The sequence below is a fragment of the Alosa alosa genome, chromosome 4 (assembly GCF_017589495.1).
Source record: "Alosa alosa isolate M-15738 ecotype Scorff River chromosome 4, AALO_Geno_1.1, whole genome shotgun sequence".
In the NCBI taxonomy this organism is placed as follows: Eukaryota; Metazoa; Chordata; class Actinopteri; order Clupeiformes; family Clupeidae; genus Alosa; species Alosa alosa.
Genome location: NC_063192.1, coordinates 23,713,388 through 23,731,753, shown reverse-complemented (window position 1 = coordinate 23,731,753; position 18,366 = coordinate 23,713,388). Strand labels below are relative to the sequence as shown.

General features: G+C 40.4%; 1 protein-coding gene across 1 annotated transcript in view; it reads right to left on the bottom strand.

The window, feature by feature from the left end:
- LOC125293927 (nephrocystin-4-like) overlaps window positions 1-16,690 on the bottom strand; it is an 89,808-nt gene extending 73,118 nt beyond the window's left edge. The window contains 4 exon segments of the mRNA XM_048242176.1: window positions 15,743-15,883; window positions 16,128-16,314; window positions 16,428-16,489; window positions 16,568-16,690. Of these exon segments, the coding sequence (XP_048098133.1) occupies window positions 15,743-15,883; window positions 16,128-16,268 (282 nt within the window). The 5' untranslated portion in view covers window positions 16,269-16,314; window positions 16,428-16,489; window positions 16,568-16,690.
- Between the last annotated feature and the right edge of the window lie 1,676 nt (window positions 16,691-18,366).

The window sequence follows — 18,366 nt, the reverse complement described above, 5'->3', positions numbered from 1 at the left end:
TTCCTGTGCTGGAAAACTGCAGGAGGAAAAAGAGGAACCGAATGAAAGTTGATTCTTGGGTCCCGGCTTTGGCCTTTTGGAAAAGATCTGACAAGAAATGGTATAAAAATGTAACAACGTCAAAATGAGTTTCATACAATATTTATGATACGGAGTAACACATTAAGTTTGTTTACAAGTCATTTTGCTGTTCTGACCCAAAAAAAGCAGTTTTACTCATACTGAACTCTATTTGAACCACTCTGCTGAAAAGGCAAATTAGGCTCAACATACACTACCCATATTCATTCCCAAGTAGAAATAATGATTTGCATGGCGGATGGAAATCCCTCTTGTCAACTTGCAATCCCATGCAGTAAGCAGTCCATTTTCACCCTCATATCCCTGGAACTAAATGTAAAACGGCCCATTTCCAATTTCAGAAGCCCCTGTTGTCCTGCACCTCTTTCTCCATTGTGCATCTCTCCCACCAAGCTGTCACTATGCCTTACTGAGTCGACACAAGAATATAAAAGATGTGGTCTAAATCATTACTCCCCAAATCATCTTTGCAGAACTGCCACTATCGTTTCCGCTTCACTCTACTTCTGTTGAGCAGCAGTACCCAGCAGCCCCAACAATACTGGGCTGTCACCGCAGTAACAAACCTTTCATTTCCATCGGCATGCGAAGACAGTTTAATAACATGAGACGACAATCGAGTCACGCGACACACATAACGACGGCCATTATTTTCAGCAGGAGAAGAAAAAAAAACATGGAGTTGTCAAGGTGATGGAAGTGGATGTGAAGAGTCTCTGACAATAATCTACTCCATTAATAACATCCATGCATTATGTTTTGGATACAATACTTTACATTATAGGTGGTGTAAAGAGAAATCCTGAAGATTCACATGTTTAGGGTCAGGTAGTTATGCTTTTGAACGATAATCTGTTCAGCTATTTACTAATACATTCATTTCACTGTTGCCATAGCTACAAAATCAGCAAGCATGCTTTACTGTAAATTGTCACATGGCTCAAGTTTAAACCAATATATTTTTCATGCAGCATTGTAGGTGTAGCTAGATGCTATGTTAAACGTCACATCTAATCGCTATGTAAAAGAGCACATTAGGGCGTGATTATTCCACCTCTGCTTGAAAGGTGGCATGAAATGCCCTGCATTGTTGAATCTTTGTCTACAAGCACTTGTGTTCTCCTCTGATAATCCATTATGATAGCAATACATTTCTTCCAGCAGTGCAATATTATGCAACGAATGCTTCAGAGGTAGTAATAACACAGCATGTTCTAACGCTGCCTTTAAGTCAGCCCAAAGTCTGCACAAATCCCCTATATAACATTAAGTCACTTTGGAATAAAACATTTATTAAATGTAAATGTGGCATGCAATTTCCCTCTATTGTACATGAGAGGGCCTCTACATAAACTAGTTTTCAGGTGACTTCATCACCTGTGAATTGATGTTTCTATTGAAATAGATTGAAGATAGCGCTATCACAATTCTGTGGTTCCATTTTGCATACATTCCAAGTACATATGAGAGGCACAGAACCAGTAAATCTGCAATGTATGCATATCCTGGAAAAGACTAAATCAGAAATGGTAAAAAAAATCACAACACAACAGATACAGCAGCCACAGAGAAACAAACTGATTCTCCACAGGAAAATGCCTGAGCCTCTCTCCAAAACGTTTTTTCTTTTTCTCACTCTACCCGTCAAAAAATTAGCAAGCCAAATTTGTAGCAGGACTACAAAGGCATAACTGTGCAACGCGGCGCGCTGTGCCCCCCTCACGCCACAGGGGCAGGTTTGTGTCGGCGGCAGAACAGCTTGAGGCCGTGCTCTGCCAAGAACAACATATGTTTATTCTTATGAGAGGTTACACTCAACACAGCATTGTCAACAAGCCATTAGTCAGTGGTGGCGAGGGGTAAACACTTGAGTAAATCTCCTGTTAAGGTGTCATCTCCTGCAGTGAGGAAGTGGAGGGTGGTCACCACTTGGGCTCATTAAGGAGCAAGAGACTGCCCTATTATGCACATGCTCCAAGAAATGCTTTTCAATTGTGTTTGTGTGGACATAGGTAAGAGTCAACTGTTGTGATGTAATTGGTCACTACTATAAAATGTTACACGTTACAAAGAATGCCTGAAAGCAAGAACATTGTTGAAGAAGAAAATATTAAAATAAGCTGCCTAGGTCCTGACAGTCACAACACCACTGCCAGTCACTTAAATATAAAAATAAATACTTCTTAGTATATACTGTATAATGATACATTATCATATAGTGATATACTATGCCATGCGCTGCACTGCTACAGAATACTGGAGAGCCTGAACTCAGAACACTGGAGACCCTGAACTCAGAACACTGGAGACCCTGAACTCCTACAGAACACTGAAGACCCTGAACTCAGAACGCTGGAGACCCTGAACTCAGTACGCTGGAGACCCTGAACTCAGAACACTGGAGACCCTGAACCTACTGAGCACTGTGGGGCTGGAGGGTGAGGAAGGTATTCCCTAGAGTAGGAGAATGCCATAACAGGGGGAATGCCATAGCCAGCTGTTTCCCTGGGATAGCTTTTCCCAGCAGAGTTGAAATATTGATCACTCCCTGGCGTGCAGTGCCGCCCCATTCGATGTATAATTGAAGTGCCTGTTGAAGCGAGTGTCAGAGGGGGACAGTGGGAGACAGGAGCTAAAAAGGAACTGTGGAATGCAGTAGGTTCTCTGACATGGTGCTCGTCTGCTAGTCTGTTTTTTCCCCCCAGAGTGACAGTGTAGCTCATGAGTGAATCGCCCATTTTCCGATATAGAGATGTAACCAGGTGTGACATGGCATAAAGAGGGGGTTACATATCATCTTGTTTGTTTCCAGGAACTGACTTTTTTGTTCATGCTTCAATGTGTGCACTGGTAGTTGGCAATCACTAATGCAAACCAGAAATCACAACCATTCTAACTCACTTGTTTCTGTTAGGGCTGTGGAAAATAATCATTTTCATAATGCATCATAATGTGAAAGAAAACGATTATGCATTGATGCAGAAATGTTAATAATCTACGCGGAAAATATGTAGGCTATTTTGTTTTTTAACTACCAGTAGGAGAATTTGGTAAGGGTATTCGGGGAGCACACACCAAAAGTCAACACAACGAAAGTGAAACTGATTCATGCATCCAACCAGTTTACTGGTTCTCCTTTTCTTTTGCACATGTACTACTACACCCTTCCAAGAAGTAATTCAATCAGCTGCTATTTTCCTGTAATGACAGACATACAGGTGAGACAACGTAGCCTAATGGCATTTGCCGTTGTATTTCAAACACAGACTAAGCAAATCTTTCCATCACATTCGCCACAGTCACAGATATGAAGTGAATAAAAGGTAAGTTACAGATAGATCTATTGAATAATTACATTCCCATGAATAGCCTACACAATCTATTGGGTCTTGATAGTCAGGTGCAGTGAGTTAGTATTGTCATATTTTAAACGCATTATAGCGCTTTCACATCACAGATTAGACATTTTTGTAGCCTATTACTTCCTTTATCATATTAGCTAAATAGACTACTATTTTTCCCCAATAACTTTTACATTTGACAGGCTACACATAAGTTTCTGTGTATGATTTTGACTTGATTTTGACTATGGATGAACATGCTTGATCTTAAGCCAGCTATACCATGTTATATTTTGTATGTTGCACCTAATTTGGCTTAATGTGAAAGCAATTACAAGTTATAGCCTATTTGTAATGCAAGGGGCTACACAGTATTACGTCTAGACATACACCTCTTGATAATCTTCTTTGAAAAGGGAGACAACTTATGTAGTCTCCCTATTATGTAGTGTTTCTCACCTCTTAATAACTTTTAAGGGAAAATTAGATCAAAACTGTGTTGGCCTACTTGTAATGAAAAACAATCAAAAATCAAAGGGCATGACGCATTGAGAATCATTTAATCGTGATGCATCGAGATGCATCGTGAAAACGAATCGAAACAAATCTTTGGCAGGAAATCCTGAGGCCAGTGAAGATTTACACTCCAAGTTTCTGTAAATTATCAAGCCAAGCCATACATTTACTTCCCCCTTTGGATTATCAGCATCATCAAAGTCCTTTTAGGCAGCCATCTTGGTAACTCCACTCCACTATCAGTTTATGTGGTCTGGCAGTTTCTTTAACACTTCCTTCTAAAGGTTTAGCCTGATTTCAAGGTGTTTGTAGGTCTGTATAACCAAGTCATAACGACAGCCACTTCTGCTCTCTTCCGAATACAGTATACAGAGGCAACTTTATAAAAATACAAAAGATAAACTTTTCAGGCTGCTGCATGCTAGCCCAGTTCCTTAGCCACTACGCTACCACTTCCACTGTCTAGACCAGGGGTTCCCAAACTTTTCAACCCGCGACCCCCAAAATAACCATGCCAGAGACTGGCGACCTCCACTACCCCTGGATGTGACTCAAAAAATAAAATAAAATGTGCGCACCGGCCATACGCACTAGGCTTATCCAAACACGGGCTTAACGACAACACAAAAGAACAGAGCAGCCTGTTATGATTTTACATTTTACAGAAATTTACTATATGATAAAAGCAGAATACCTTAGTCAAAAAATAATATCCATGTAACATGAGTGCACATTATTGCTGTCGTGCAAACTTAACTTTGAAACATTACTTTAATTTCCATTTTAACAGAAGAATATCTCAGTCAGGGTAATATCCACAAACTGTTATAAACATATGTACATTGTTGCTGCGCAAATTTACATTTTGGCAACTATGTTTCAGCATTAATCTCATCTAATGAGATGGATGCGCGCTATGCGCGGAACACAGCAAGTCCATTCTTGGTTTAATTGTGGAGACGGCCACAGATCATCCTTCACATTTAGACGCGATCTGTATTTGTTTTTAATATATGTCAGTGCAGAGAAAGTCTTTTCGCACAGGTATGTGGAGCCAAACGGCGTCAGTACGTCCATCGACTGAAATCCAGAACTCAGCAAGCGTCTTGGAATTAAAATCTGTCTTTAAAGTGCGGTCAAGTGACAGCTCTTTTATTTTTCCCAAATGTATTTAATTCATGGAAATCATTTCGCGACCCACCCCTTGGTGTCCCGCGACCCCCCGGGGGGTCCCGAGCCCCACTTTGGGAACCCATAGTCTAGACTACACTCCAGTTTACACTCCATAACCATCCAAATAACTTTTTCCATAAATTACACAGCATAACCACCATACAATGTTATAATGCTATATAATCATACACGGACAATAATACAAACGTATCTGAATGAGCAGGATAAATAACTTTTCTGTTATCTATTTCATTATTTTTACATACATATTATTTATTTCACCTTTCACTTTTATCATTCCTATTGTATAATGAAAAGGTTTATTGTATTTATGATAGTTTCTCTACTGTGCCCTACTGATCGTTTATAATTGTCATGTCTTTTTCTATGCTCCTTTCACTGTTGATTGATTAATGTGTCTTTGTTGTTTTTCTTTGCTTTATAGGTCTGACCATATATTTATACAGGTGCATCTCAAAAAATCAGAAAATCATGGAAGTTATTTTTTCCGTAATTTAGGCTATTTAAAAAAGTGAAACCTTCATACTCTAGCTTCATTACACATGAAGTGAAATATTTCAAACCTTTGTTTTAATCTTGTTTATCCCAATCTTGATGATTATGGTTTACCACTCACAGAAATCCAGTATAAATCAAAATATTAGAATAAATAATTTTAGAACACAGAAATGTCAAGCTGAGAAGAGCTCTAATCAGCTAATTAAGTCAAAACACCAGCAATAGGTTCCTGAGCATTTAATCTCTCAGTCTGGTCAGGGCAATGGACTTTTCCAAAACATTAAAAAATTTTGAGATGCACCTGTAAATACCCTCATCTCCATGCCTGCTACTGGGGCAATGTAACAGTTTAGGGGCAACAGACTGACTGACTTCTGTCTGTTCAGAACGACTAGAGTACACTGAAATTGTCTGCCTAATTTATTCTGCCTGTCTGGGCTGCCACAGAGAAAGGCTGTGTGGCGGCTTTGACACGTTTGAGAATAGTATCACCTACACACCTGCTGTCATCTCATTTCTGTATGGGTGCTAACATGCACTCACACTCACAAGGCTTATTCTGAGTTCCATCGTTCACACTCCAGCAAGACACAGATGGCTTCAAAACGAGTGCAGCCTCTGAAGACGACACGTTACTGTCGCCCAGCCTGCAGCACCATATCTGCATACGCACTCTGCTTCTGGTGAACTCGTGGAGCACAATGTCCTGGACAAGGCTCATTTCCCATGTTATTTTTATACTTTCTCATGTGCATTGAGGGAGCAGAGGGTGTGGCGTGGTGCTTAACTGAACTGTAACTGGGGAAGTCACCCCTCCCCGTCTCTTGTCCGGGAATGTGCTGTCAGCAGGAACCCATGTATCAAATTCAGTAATTCAGTGAGACCAAGACTAGTTGTGGAATCGCACTGGTTTCTTCACACAACTCAACACAAAGAATAAAGGGATAAACACCTCCATTTTACGTGAAGAGAGAAAGGGAAAAAGTGTGTCTTTAAAGGTATCCAATGCAGTTTTGGTATTTTGGCCAGAGCCGTATACAGCTCTGATTTTGGCAACTCTAGAGCTCCCTCTAGAGTCGCGGAATAATTATATTTCACTCTTGCTGTTGTAAATACTTCTCACGGCTTGAGACCTTCCTCCTGCACACAGTACATGTGCATTTGTTTTGGAGCCGAAGGACTAGTGCCAGGCAAAGACAATCTCCAAAGAGCTATATCTACTAACGAGGTAATGTTTCCCGATTCTTGTGAGATATCTCCAACTTGCCGGCAGCCAAATTGCAAGGCTGGTTGTCCACCTGCGAGGCACTGTCACCTATGCTAGGTGCACAATTGTCAGGGCTCCAGACTAACTTTTTGCACTGGTTGCACTGGTGCGCCTAACTTTTTTTCTTAGGTGCACCAGCACAAAAGTTAGGTGCACCCAAATGTTCAACCACATCGCATTTAACACCGCAGCAGGTTCACTTTTTTTCCTTAGTTACTGTCCTATATAGGTTGTCCTATGACTTATGATTTACAATTCTACAAGAAAAGTAACTTAATGAAGTGTTGGTGCTTTAAGTGCTTCACTGAGTTGAAATTTAAACTTAAAACATCTCAAGATGAATTAAATAAAAATAACAGTGAGTAAATTAACAGTGCACATCTTTTAAGGGCTTCAAACTGCACATCTCATGGCTCAATGTCTTACATACTATCCTTCATGATCTTTAGGCCTTGGCTAAACCAGCTCGCCATGCTAGCATCTTCCATAGAAATGTATTTGAGCACAATTTAAAGAGATGTTCCAAATAGCCTGAAGGATTTTTTTGTGATTTTGAAATGATGATTGCAATAATCATTTGACAGCCCCACAATGCAATTTACTTTTTAATTTTAGTATTTTTAAATTTTCAATAAGAACAATAAGAACATCACTATGGTTAATGCAGTAACGAAATGGTAGGCCTATTATTATAGGCTATTGCCATGACTTGCCATGCAAATGAGTTCATTCAATTCACCGTACACAATGACCACAGTTATACATGCAGGGAATATTCAGCTTTAAATGTAGCAGCGATATTCGGTTTGTGCCAAATACCGGATTAAATTGATTGATGGCATCAGAATGAGTTTACACAACTCGCGCGCAAAACGAATATTGCTGTTGAAAACCGGGTTACTCCCTGCATGTAACTGCGGTCAATGACGCACTCCTTTTCGGCGATATCTGTATCTCTGTCGTTCGGGAAGGCCTTGTATGCATTGTTCGCAATTTTAAGACGTCTTTTCATCTGCAATGACTCCTATAAATTTGGCGCAAGTGGCATTCCTGTACGTCGGGTTTACGTCCAAACTATTTTTCTGGTGAATAATTATTTCGGACTGAACTTGGTGAAGGGCAGTTTCACTAGGCCTATCGTAGGCAACGATAAACTTGATCATCTCGGGCTCGTCTGATCGGTTTGCTGCTGCCAGCCGCCGTTTGTTTAAACCACGACATTGGCCAAATATGTGTCTGTTATTGAACCAAAGGTAGAGTTTCAATGAGGAGACTTTTTTTTCTCTCTCGAATAGCTGGTCGCACCGGTGCGACCTCCGATTTTTTTTAGTCGCACTTTTGAAAAATTAGGTCGCATATGCGACCAAATTGGTCGCGCTCTGGAGCCCTGATTGTCCTAGACTGGGTAAACCCAGCCTGATCTGCCGGCAATTTCTTTTTTGCCCTGCAGCTCAGGCTGGAAACCTGTGCATCTTTCTCTGCTGCTTCCGTTACAATTTTGCCGGGACCAATCACAACCTGGCTTATCCACCTGGCGCGCTATTGCGAGGTTTAAAACAATGGCGATAGTGGAGTGACGGCAAAGTCTCTCTCACGACATCAATCCAATTCCCTTTAACCTCTTGACGTTGCTCAATGTCTTTTGTAGGTTAGCAAACAAATCGACAACCTGCAAAAATCGGTCGATGCCATTGCTGCTTCTGCAGACCGCTTATAACCTATTTTGTGTATCTGTCACTTAATATTCGTTTCTATACAAACCAAGACGGCGGATCTCTAAAGAAATGCAAGCCCCCACCCCATAATTGTATCTAAATTAACTATGTACCAAAAATCACATTTTACCGTGACTCCAAGAGCTGTAAACAGTGTTGTAAGGGTGCGTAGGCCTACCCGCTTGGAGCTCCAGTGGAATTTTGATTTTGTGACGAGTTCTCATTCACCGAGTACGGCGGAAATAAGGCACACATCAGCCCAGAACCAAACTCCGAGCACGGTAAACAAGATTTTTAAGGCAGTAAATGCTCCCGTTTAGAACCAAACTAGATTTTCTTCAAATCTACACACTCATGGCTACTGAAAAATGTAAGGTTCATTTATCAAATTATTATTATTATTATTATTATTATTATTATTATTATTATTAATTGTTATTTTTAAGTATTAAAAACATCTTTGTTTTAGAATTTTTGAACGAAAGGGGCGGAAATTGGTGCTTTTACGATTACAACGTTTGTTGACAAGTTTCCAGCAATTTTCCTGCCAGAAGTTTCTCTACAAACGTCACCCAGTTCGTTGGTCAGATTGGTGAATGACTATCCAATTGCGTTCATCATTTGAACTATGCCCGTTGATTACGCCTCTTGTGCAGTAGAAAATACATAGCGGACTCCTCAGACCAATGTTCAATCTTAAAAGATTGAGCTTGGTCTGGTGATAGCCAGACTACGATTCTCCCTATTACAAGTTTGTTCAGTTTCAGAATTACTTTAAAGCTGTTATAATATTAAGGTAAAAAACTTGCATACCAAGCATCTCTGTGTGTGTGTGTATGTGTGTGTGTGTGTGTGTGTGTGTGTGTGTGTGTGTGTGTGTGTGTGTGTGTGGGTGTGTGAATAATAGGGGTATAAAATCATTAAAATTTTCAACATCACAGTTAAAGATTTGAGAAGAAGTTTTACATGAAAAGTAGACATGCCCCCCTCTCTACTCTTCTATTGTTCCATAGGGGGCTACCACTGCCCAAAATACAGCCTATTTTATCATGCAAGTAGGCCAAATAAGAGTCTTTCATTTAACAAAAAAAAGGTTTGAAATGTAGTGTCACTGAATATCCCAACCCTGTACAACACAACCATCTATGTGCAGCAACAGAGCCCTCTAGTGGGAAAGCACTGGAATTGCAACATTCCTCTTACTTTTTTCCTCTTTTGGACAGGCATTGATTTGTGTGACTACAGGGGGGCTTAAGCTTGACCTGGGAGGGGAAAGCAGGACAAATCCTTCATTAAAAAGCTGATCCCTGCTGCTCACAGAGAAAGTGTGACCAGACACTGGACATTGGGCAGCCGTGGCCCACTGGTTAGCACTCTGGACTTGTAACCGGAGGGTTGCCGGTTCGAGCCCCGACCAGTGGGCCGCGGCTGAAGTGCCCTTGAGCAAGGCACCTAACCCCTCACTGCTCCCCGAGCGCCGCCGTTGAAGCAGGCAGCTCACTGCGCCGGGATTAGTGTGTGCTTCACCTCACTGTGTGCTGTTTGTGTTTCACTAATTCACCGATTGGGTTAAATGCAGAGACCAAATTTCCCTCACGGGATCAAAAAAGTATATATACTTATATACTCTCAGATATCCTCCAGCAGGGAGAATGCAAATACAGGGGCCCATAAGGACCTGAAGCAGCACAGAAGAGATGTGGTGGTGGAGTGACATCACAAGGAAAGCTTTTACTACATTAAGGTGGCGTAGTGACGTCACAAGGAAAGCCTTTACTACATTAAGGTGGCTTAGTGACATCACAAGGAAAGATTTTACTACAGTACATTAAGGTGGTGTAGTGATGTCACAGGGAAAGGGTTTTTTTTACATTTACAATAGGGGTTAAATGTTTCAGTGCACAGAGACACATGCAAGCTTTTCTTAATTGTTGCAGGTGGTCCATCCAAGTGCATTGCCTGTGTGTTTACATGTCGTTCACAAAATCAATCATCGTAATGAATTTGTGCTTCACTGAAATCCCTGCCACAATTCATTTCATGTCTGAATAATTGAGCAGACAGCACAGTATGCACGCAGTAAGAGAGCATGTCACATGATTGAGTCATGAAAACATGAGCATGTTCATCTAGGAACAGAAGGCTTTAGTTCAGCTCAGTACAATCAATCTCTGTACTGATATTACCACAATGGCTTATTGTTGACTCTACAAACCAGCTTCAGAACCTGATTCAGAGAGATGGTAAATAAACCTATGTATGAACCGAACCGTGGGTTTGGTGTAATCATAAAAATAAAACTAAGTCATTAAGGAAAATACACTTAAACACACCTACAGTGTGTCATCTCCACACAATGTACCCATCAACCCATCCCACAGTGCAGAGGTTATGCAGAAGAGGCACACAATGATTTAGCTATAAAAGGCTACTCTCCTTTTCTCTTCATAAATAACCTTTTTCTCATTAACATTGGAAACAATACTAGTGAGTTAGGCTACATGTTTAACAAGTCTCTGGGCTACTTGTTTGTCACAGTGTAGCTTTTGATGTTTTGATAAAACAAATACTTGTAATCTTCAACTCTGTATTCAGCCCAATTTCCAATGCTCTTGTCTGCAGAGTAGTGCTCTTTAATCACTCCTCTGGCTGGCACGTCCTCTCAGCTCAGTATTAAAACTAATCCATCATCACGGACAGCACCTCATGCAATCTCACAGGGCTCTCACGTTGGGTTAAGGTTCAAAACAGGTATTCACAAACTGTCCCTTGGCACCTCTAGGACTATCAGCAGACTGAACTGACCTGACAGCCATAACGTCACAGTAACATTTAGATGATATATAGAATAGATAATATATTATAGCCTAGTTTAGATAATATACATGTACATACAGTACTTATATTTGCAGTAAAGGCTCTGGCATAGCCCCACACCAGTGGTCAGCACTTGCAGTGCTAGCTGTGCACATGACGAAAATTGCTTCATCTACACGGCATGCGGTGGGTGCTGTGTCCCTCCACAGGTTTGTCACCACATGGTGACGACGCGTGGACTGTGAATGACCACAATCCCACTCAAGGAGAAGCAACAACACTAAAATAACTACGCTGTATTGACAGCCTAGTGTGCTCTGTATTAATAAGGAAATAAAAGCTAAATATTACAAGAATCATCACCCAACATATTCCATGACATCTAGAAGATGTTTCTGTGTAACAGGCAGCAATCACTAAAACTGCTTATCAATGAGCCTATTCAAACCACAAATCAGTTAAAGCTGCAGTTGGCAAGATTTTTTTGATCACATTCACCGAAACCGACACTATGCTCCAACAGAACAACATAAATCAGCCAGTTTTAGAAAAAAACCTGCACTTCTACCTCCACCAAGAGCCTGTTATTTGTTTTGCAAAAATTCACAGCTCCCGGTTCTTCTGGTCCAATCAGAGCAGGCCTGTGTGAGATCTGACTGTCAATCACAGTCTGGTGCAGTCTGGTGCACACTGACAAGCACAAACTCCATGAGAGGGTGCTCGGTGGTAGTGGGGGAGAGGCATGAGAGTTGTAAACATTCAAAATGTTGGCTAAGTCCCCTCAATCTGTCAGACTTGCCAACTGAAGCTTTATGGAGACAATTTAAAATCCCTCTTCTCGCGTCTGTAAAAATAAATTCACTTGCCTAGAACTTACTTTGTTTGCTTAAACACGTTAAAAAATCGAGTATGCCTACCTAGAGGTCACAGGGTGCACAAAGTGCATTTTGAGCATATGCAACCCCAGATAGCAAAATCAGATTGGCAGATAGCGGACCGCTGGTGGTTTGCCGCCGGTGGTGTGCTACTTGTGGTCTGCCGTTGGACCACCATCTCTTTAAATTTAACTTGTCATGAATATTAATATTGTCAAGAGTATAACTAAACAAATGAAAAAGATTTTAGACCAATAGTTGCAAAATATTGGGCAATTTGTCTGCAACCCGCAAGCGGACCGCCAGAGAACCGATGAGCAAAATGTCAGCGGACCACCAGCTATGCCCCCAATGGACCGCCAGCGGTCCGCCAGCCTCTTGCTATCTGGGACCGTGTGCACAGAAGCTTGCCAAGGCCTTAGGAACCCAAATGCAGAGACGTATAAAGATCTTTATACGGCTCTGCCTAAATGTATATGTGGCGACCCCACAGAGGGGTGGGACTCCCTCCCTAACTACAGTAATGGAATGCCTGTGCTGGGGGAAAAAGCAAAAGTGTACAGACTAGGAGATCTTGGTAGAGCAGCAACGGCACAAGCCGTTACTTAAACAAATGAGTATGGTGTTTGCCAACTCAGGCCTGAAAAGTAGGCCTAGAGGGAAGAGGAACAAATTATGCATGGAAACGAGAAGAGGATGCACCCACCCGATAATTTATCAACAGACTAAAATACAAAAAAGAGACCCAACAAACTCAACAGAAGAAAGAGCTGTACAGGCTGTTTTTGCCATAGCCTACCGTACATATTTAACTCAGATTTTCTTTAACTAAAAGAAAACTAAATGTTAACCAAATGTTAATTGAAGAATTCCAGGTGACTTCATGAAGCTGATCAGGAAAACGTCAACAGTGTGCAAAGCTCACTGTTTGTTTATGTTATTATTTATGTTTACATTTATTAGCAGATGCTTTTGTGCAAAAAAAAAAAACGCACATTATATATTAACCAAGGACCAAACAATATGAATGGACCTTGAGCCTGGCAATAAAAGTTGATGATGATGATGATGATGATGATGATGATGATGAAACACACCAGAGAGGTAGCTCACCTCTACCTTCAGTATTTCCAGAGAAATTCCACGCAGGGTTTTGTTTTTGTTTTGGGGACAGACTGCCCCTTTTTTTTTTTTTTTTCCAGCCTGGGCTGCCTACAGAGATTTTTTTTTTTTTTTACAGTGTACTCACGGAATGGGTAGCTAGCTGTCATAAGGAGATTGCTGAATGTGACAAAAAATGTTATGGGCTTGAAATTGCCACAATCCCTGACTGCTCCTTTAAGGGCTCTAACAACGTTTAACACGTTTGTGTCATGTCATAATTCTGAATCACTATGGTTCTACAATAGGATATAGTCAAGATAAAGTAAAATCTTCTAATGAGTGGGTTCAATGTCCAAACGTTTTACTGATACTGTAGGGTAACTTCAAGAAAACAGCGGTCAGCCTTAAAATTATTAGTTGGACATGTAAAAATTCTTCAGCACCAGCAGCGCTTGATCAGGTGTGAAAATGTTGCCAGCCCAATCGCATTGTCCTGAATTTTAATCATAGCACTCCTGCCTGAAATTATTGTATTTTCTGAGTTGAACTATTTTAGCGCCAAGCTGACAGAAGGCCAAATTAAGTAAGTCTGGTGGAGTTACTTAAAGTAACTAAAGTTTTTAGATTTCAAATGAGAAAATAACTCTTATTGAACCAAAGGTATGTTTGGCTCTGTAACTAAATAAGATGATGTTGCTTGACTACATTTATAACAGTAACAGTTAGATCCGTGTTCAGTACACTAAGTTATGACAAAGAGACTCTGAGGCTCATTTTTATCCATAGGCGAAACATACCCTTAACCTCCCCTTCCGAAAACAAAACAGTTAAAAAACAACTTATGCTGGTAGCTGGTTTTAGTAGGTCTAAGATGGTCTTAGATGGTCTCATTCTTTCACACAAACTTATGTCACAGACCACTTGGAGGTAGGGATGCACGATATATTGGCGGCCGATTTATTACTGGCCAATAAGTGAAAAAATTAAAATATTATTATTGTTCTGATAACAGAATTATGGCCAATAATTTGCGCCGATATTTTTTAAATCCCTAATTTCAAAACTAGGCGGAGCCTATTTAAACAAGCTCTTTGGTGGGACGAGTAGATACATTTGTTTAGTTGTATTTTAGTGTTAAATTTGCATTTTGTTTGCTTGGGTTTTGTATTCTTACCAAGAAATATGTTAACCATTCCTGCTTCAGTTCAAGACAAGTTTTTAAAACCTTCGGGGCTAACCCCTTTCATTTCTGTTGCAGCAGGTTGTTTGCAACAGAGTAGACGGACACAAGATACAGTCCGAAAAGTTGCAGCTTTATTCAGTTACCTGCAATTAAAACTAAACATAAGTTTCCCTCACAAACTCGATTATTGATTTGGTCGCTATAGCTTTTCCCCAGCTTCTAGTCATGTATCTGCATTGAGCGTTTACTTAATAGATATGAAAATGATTCATACACTGTTGCTGGCCACTCACTCTCAGCTCACTGACGTCAGGTTCACTTTAAGGAACCACACATAAGCCTAGGCTACTGGTATTTTGTTGACTGCTGTACCATTGAGGACTATTATGAGTTTCTGTCCATCCTTGGTGGTAGATTTTTGATGTAAATACAGATTCATTTTTTCACATTTTCTTCAAAGGGTAATATTAACATCAGTTAAAACTTTGAAATGGCATCTCTTGCAAACAATATCAATTTTTGGTTGATTTGAATAGACTTTGAAATAGCAATACATCATAGGAGTGATTAACATCAAAAAATCTAGACTGGAGTAAGTCAACATTTGACACCTCCGATTTGTTTAGTGTTCAAATAGCCCGTTATAGTTATCAAATTGATAGCCAAGGAGCCAGAAGTGAACACACATGGATGGCTATAAAAACAGTGCTTTCATTATACCACTTAACACTACAAAATACTTTTATAACCCTTGAGTCAGCTCCTATGTGATCTCAATGGCGATGCAGCGTTTGTTTGCACCTCCAACATCATGGCATACCTCCTTACCACCCAAAAATGCCCTCAAATATGTATGTGAAAGAATACCAGCTTTTGCTGGTCCTTCAAGGTTTAGCTGGTTGGACCACCAGCTGAACATGCTGGTGTGACATTTTATCAAGCTGGAAATGCTGGTGTAGATAGATAGATAGATAGATAGATAGATAGATAGATAGATAGATAGATATACTTTATTGATCCCTAGGGGAAATTCAATGGTGCTGGCCAAAATGCATGCAAAAACATACCTTGAGCAGGGTCTCCCCTACCTACTAACGACTCAGCCCCTCTCCCCCATCATAAGTGTCTGGTGACGTCGCTAGAAGCTGTACCTCATGAAAAGAAACTCTGCTGCTACCCTGGTCTTCCGAAGCAACAGTGGCGTCATGGGGTGAACTCCTCCAAGTTCTTCCGAAGAAGTGCTGGCGGGCTGTATCGAAGAAGGAAACACGCAACTGGACGCTGGCCGGCTTCTGTAACAAAAAATGAGAGAAGTTGTTAACTTAACAGGGTAGACACCGAGCTACTAAATACCCTCCCCACCCCCACATGCCAAAGAGTATATAAGTATCTCTTTGGTTATGAAGGAACTTATTTGTCTGTGCAGAAGTTCATCACGTTGCAAGTTCTACTAACTAGCTAACAAATAAACGTTAACTTAGCTATCAAATATATGCTAGCTAACTTTAATGTTGAGTAGTTCATAACTTTCGTCACCTGGAAAATGGAGGCTCCATCCAAGTGCTTGAAAACGAGCTGAAACCCTTGGGACGGTCTTTTAATGTCAGAGTGTCGGGCCGTCTGGCTGTGGGGTGGAACCGCCCTGGTTCGTTCAAACACTTCTCTCCAGTCTGTCATTTCCCAGGTTTAACTCTTCTCCGCTTCAAACCTGAACACCAACAAGCTGAAAAATGCCTCACGTTACGTAAATGAGAGTAAAAGCACTGTCGATATGTCAGTTTGTTCATGCAACAAATTCGAAATAGTTATCGTAATCGATTACTTTATTTTGCTTACTTTGATTAATTGAGTGGACATCCATCAGTCTCACAGCATGTTAGCCATTCGTTCACAGAAATCTAGTCGGTACATGTACGTAGACAGTTAGCAATCTCGGATTAATTCTCTGATAGATTTTTTAAAAAAACGTACCCTACCTGCATGAAACAAACAATACGTTTCAGCAAAGATACATTAAATCAGCATGACGGTATGGGGAAATAGTGACAGACACTGACTGACTCACATACGTTGCTTCTACAGCTGCTACCATCGCTTGTGAGCCGTTACCTAGGAGATTCTTCTTCTTTAGTGTGTAGGATTCTTGGCAAGCCATCAACTCGCTAACTACTGCCATCTTGTGACCAGGCATAACACATCAGACGCATGTAGGCTACAGAGTTAACCTGATAGGCCTACATCTGATCTGAATACATCTGAATAAAAAATATAGCTGAGGAAACCGGTAGATTTTCCTCAGCTATATTTTTTATTCCTGTTTATATCCATCCCAAAGCCAATGCCATCACAGCCTCTGAAGCCTGGAGCTGATTTCACCTGACTCACCCACATTTATTTGGGGAGATTTTAACCACTGCTCTATTGGAAAATCTTTGAAAAAATTCCAGCAATACATTACATGTGCCGCATGTTTTGACAGAGTTCTTGAAAAGTGTTATGGTTAATTCAGGGGCTTATAAATCTCTGCCCTCTCTCCTCTTGGAACTTTTGATCATAATTCCATCCTCCTGCACCTGAATATGCACCAGCTGTCAAGAGAAGAGAGAATGTGGTTACGTCTAAACAGTTGAATGCGCTACATTGATGAACTAAGGGGGTTTTGAGTGTACATCTTGAGACATAATTTTGCAGCCTGATCTCACCTAAATTGACACTGTCTCCTCTTATATGGGTCATTCTGTGTCAAATCAGATCAAGTTGTTGCAGCACCGTCTCCGATTAAGAATGAGTCCAGAAAACCAAGGACTGTAAAAATATATCTGTTGAAATCCTATGTCTGCATATTAGCTTGAAGTTACTTCAGTTTTACAGCCTGCAAATCATATTGTCTGGTAAGGAATTTTGGGCATGAATACAATGAATTATGAGTATTATTCATAGGCATACATACTACATATATATATATATATATATATATATATACGATAAATTGAGTCAAAATAGCATAGTTTTGCACCAGGGACAAGAATGAAAACCCATAGGAATACAATGAAGTATGAAAAAAACATGGTATATTATTAGTACTTTATACACAAAATAAATATAAACTGAGCTATCCCCACGTTGATTTTCATGTTAGATACCCCACATACCATTTTAGTCCTATGAACATTACCAAAATATCTGAGACACCGCAGCAACAATGCCATACAGTATCTGTTTGTGTAGATAACATCATGTCTCTTATTAAACCATTGTGGCATCTGAGCAGCCAGAGTGTGCGGCTGTTTTTGATAACATCATCCCTGCCACAGAAATCACCATATTTCCCAATAGGCCTAATACAGTGCAGCCAGAAAGTTTTCAGACCCTGTCAAGTGTTCCACATTTTGTTATGTTTCAGACTTGTCTTAAACAGGATTCTATTCTTTTTTTTCTCATCAATCTACACACAATACTCCAATACTCCACAAAAAAGGTATTTGGAGTGTTTTGAAAATTTACAAAAAAACTGGATGTACTGCATAGCGGTACAAAATATGACCGCCTCTCAGTCCTATTCATCCTTTCCGCGAAAATAAATCACACTTGTCAATTTGTTGCCATCTCCTACTCCATCCTAGCCTGGGAAAAACCCAGACGTACTTCCGGCAAATTCGAGATTCGCTCTGAAAGTCCGTCTGGCCAAGAACCATAGGCAGTAAAAGAAAACCGCATCAAACTTCTACCCACTAAATTGTAGCATTCTTTACACAAAAAATTATATTAAAAATTC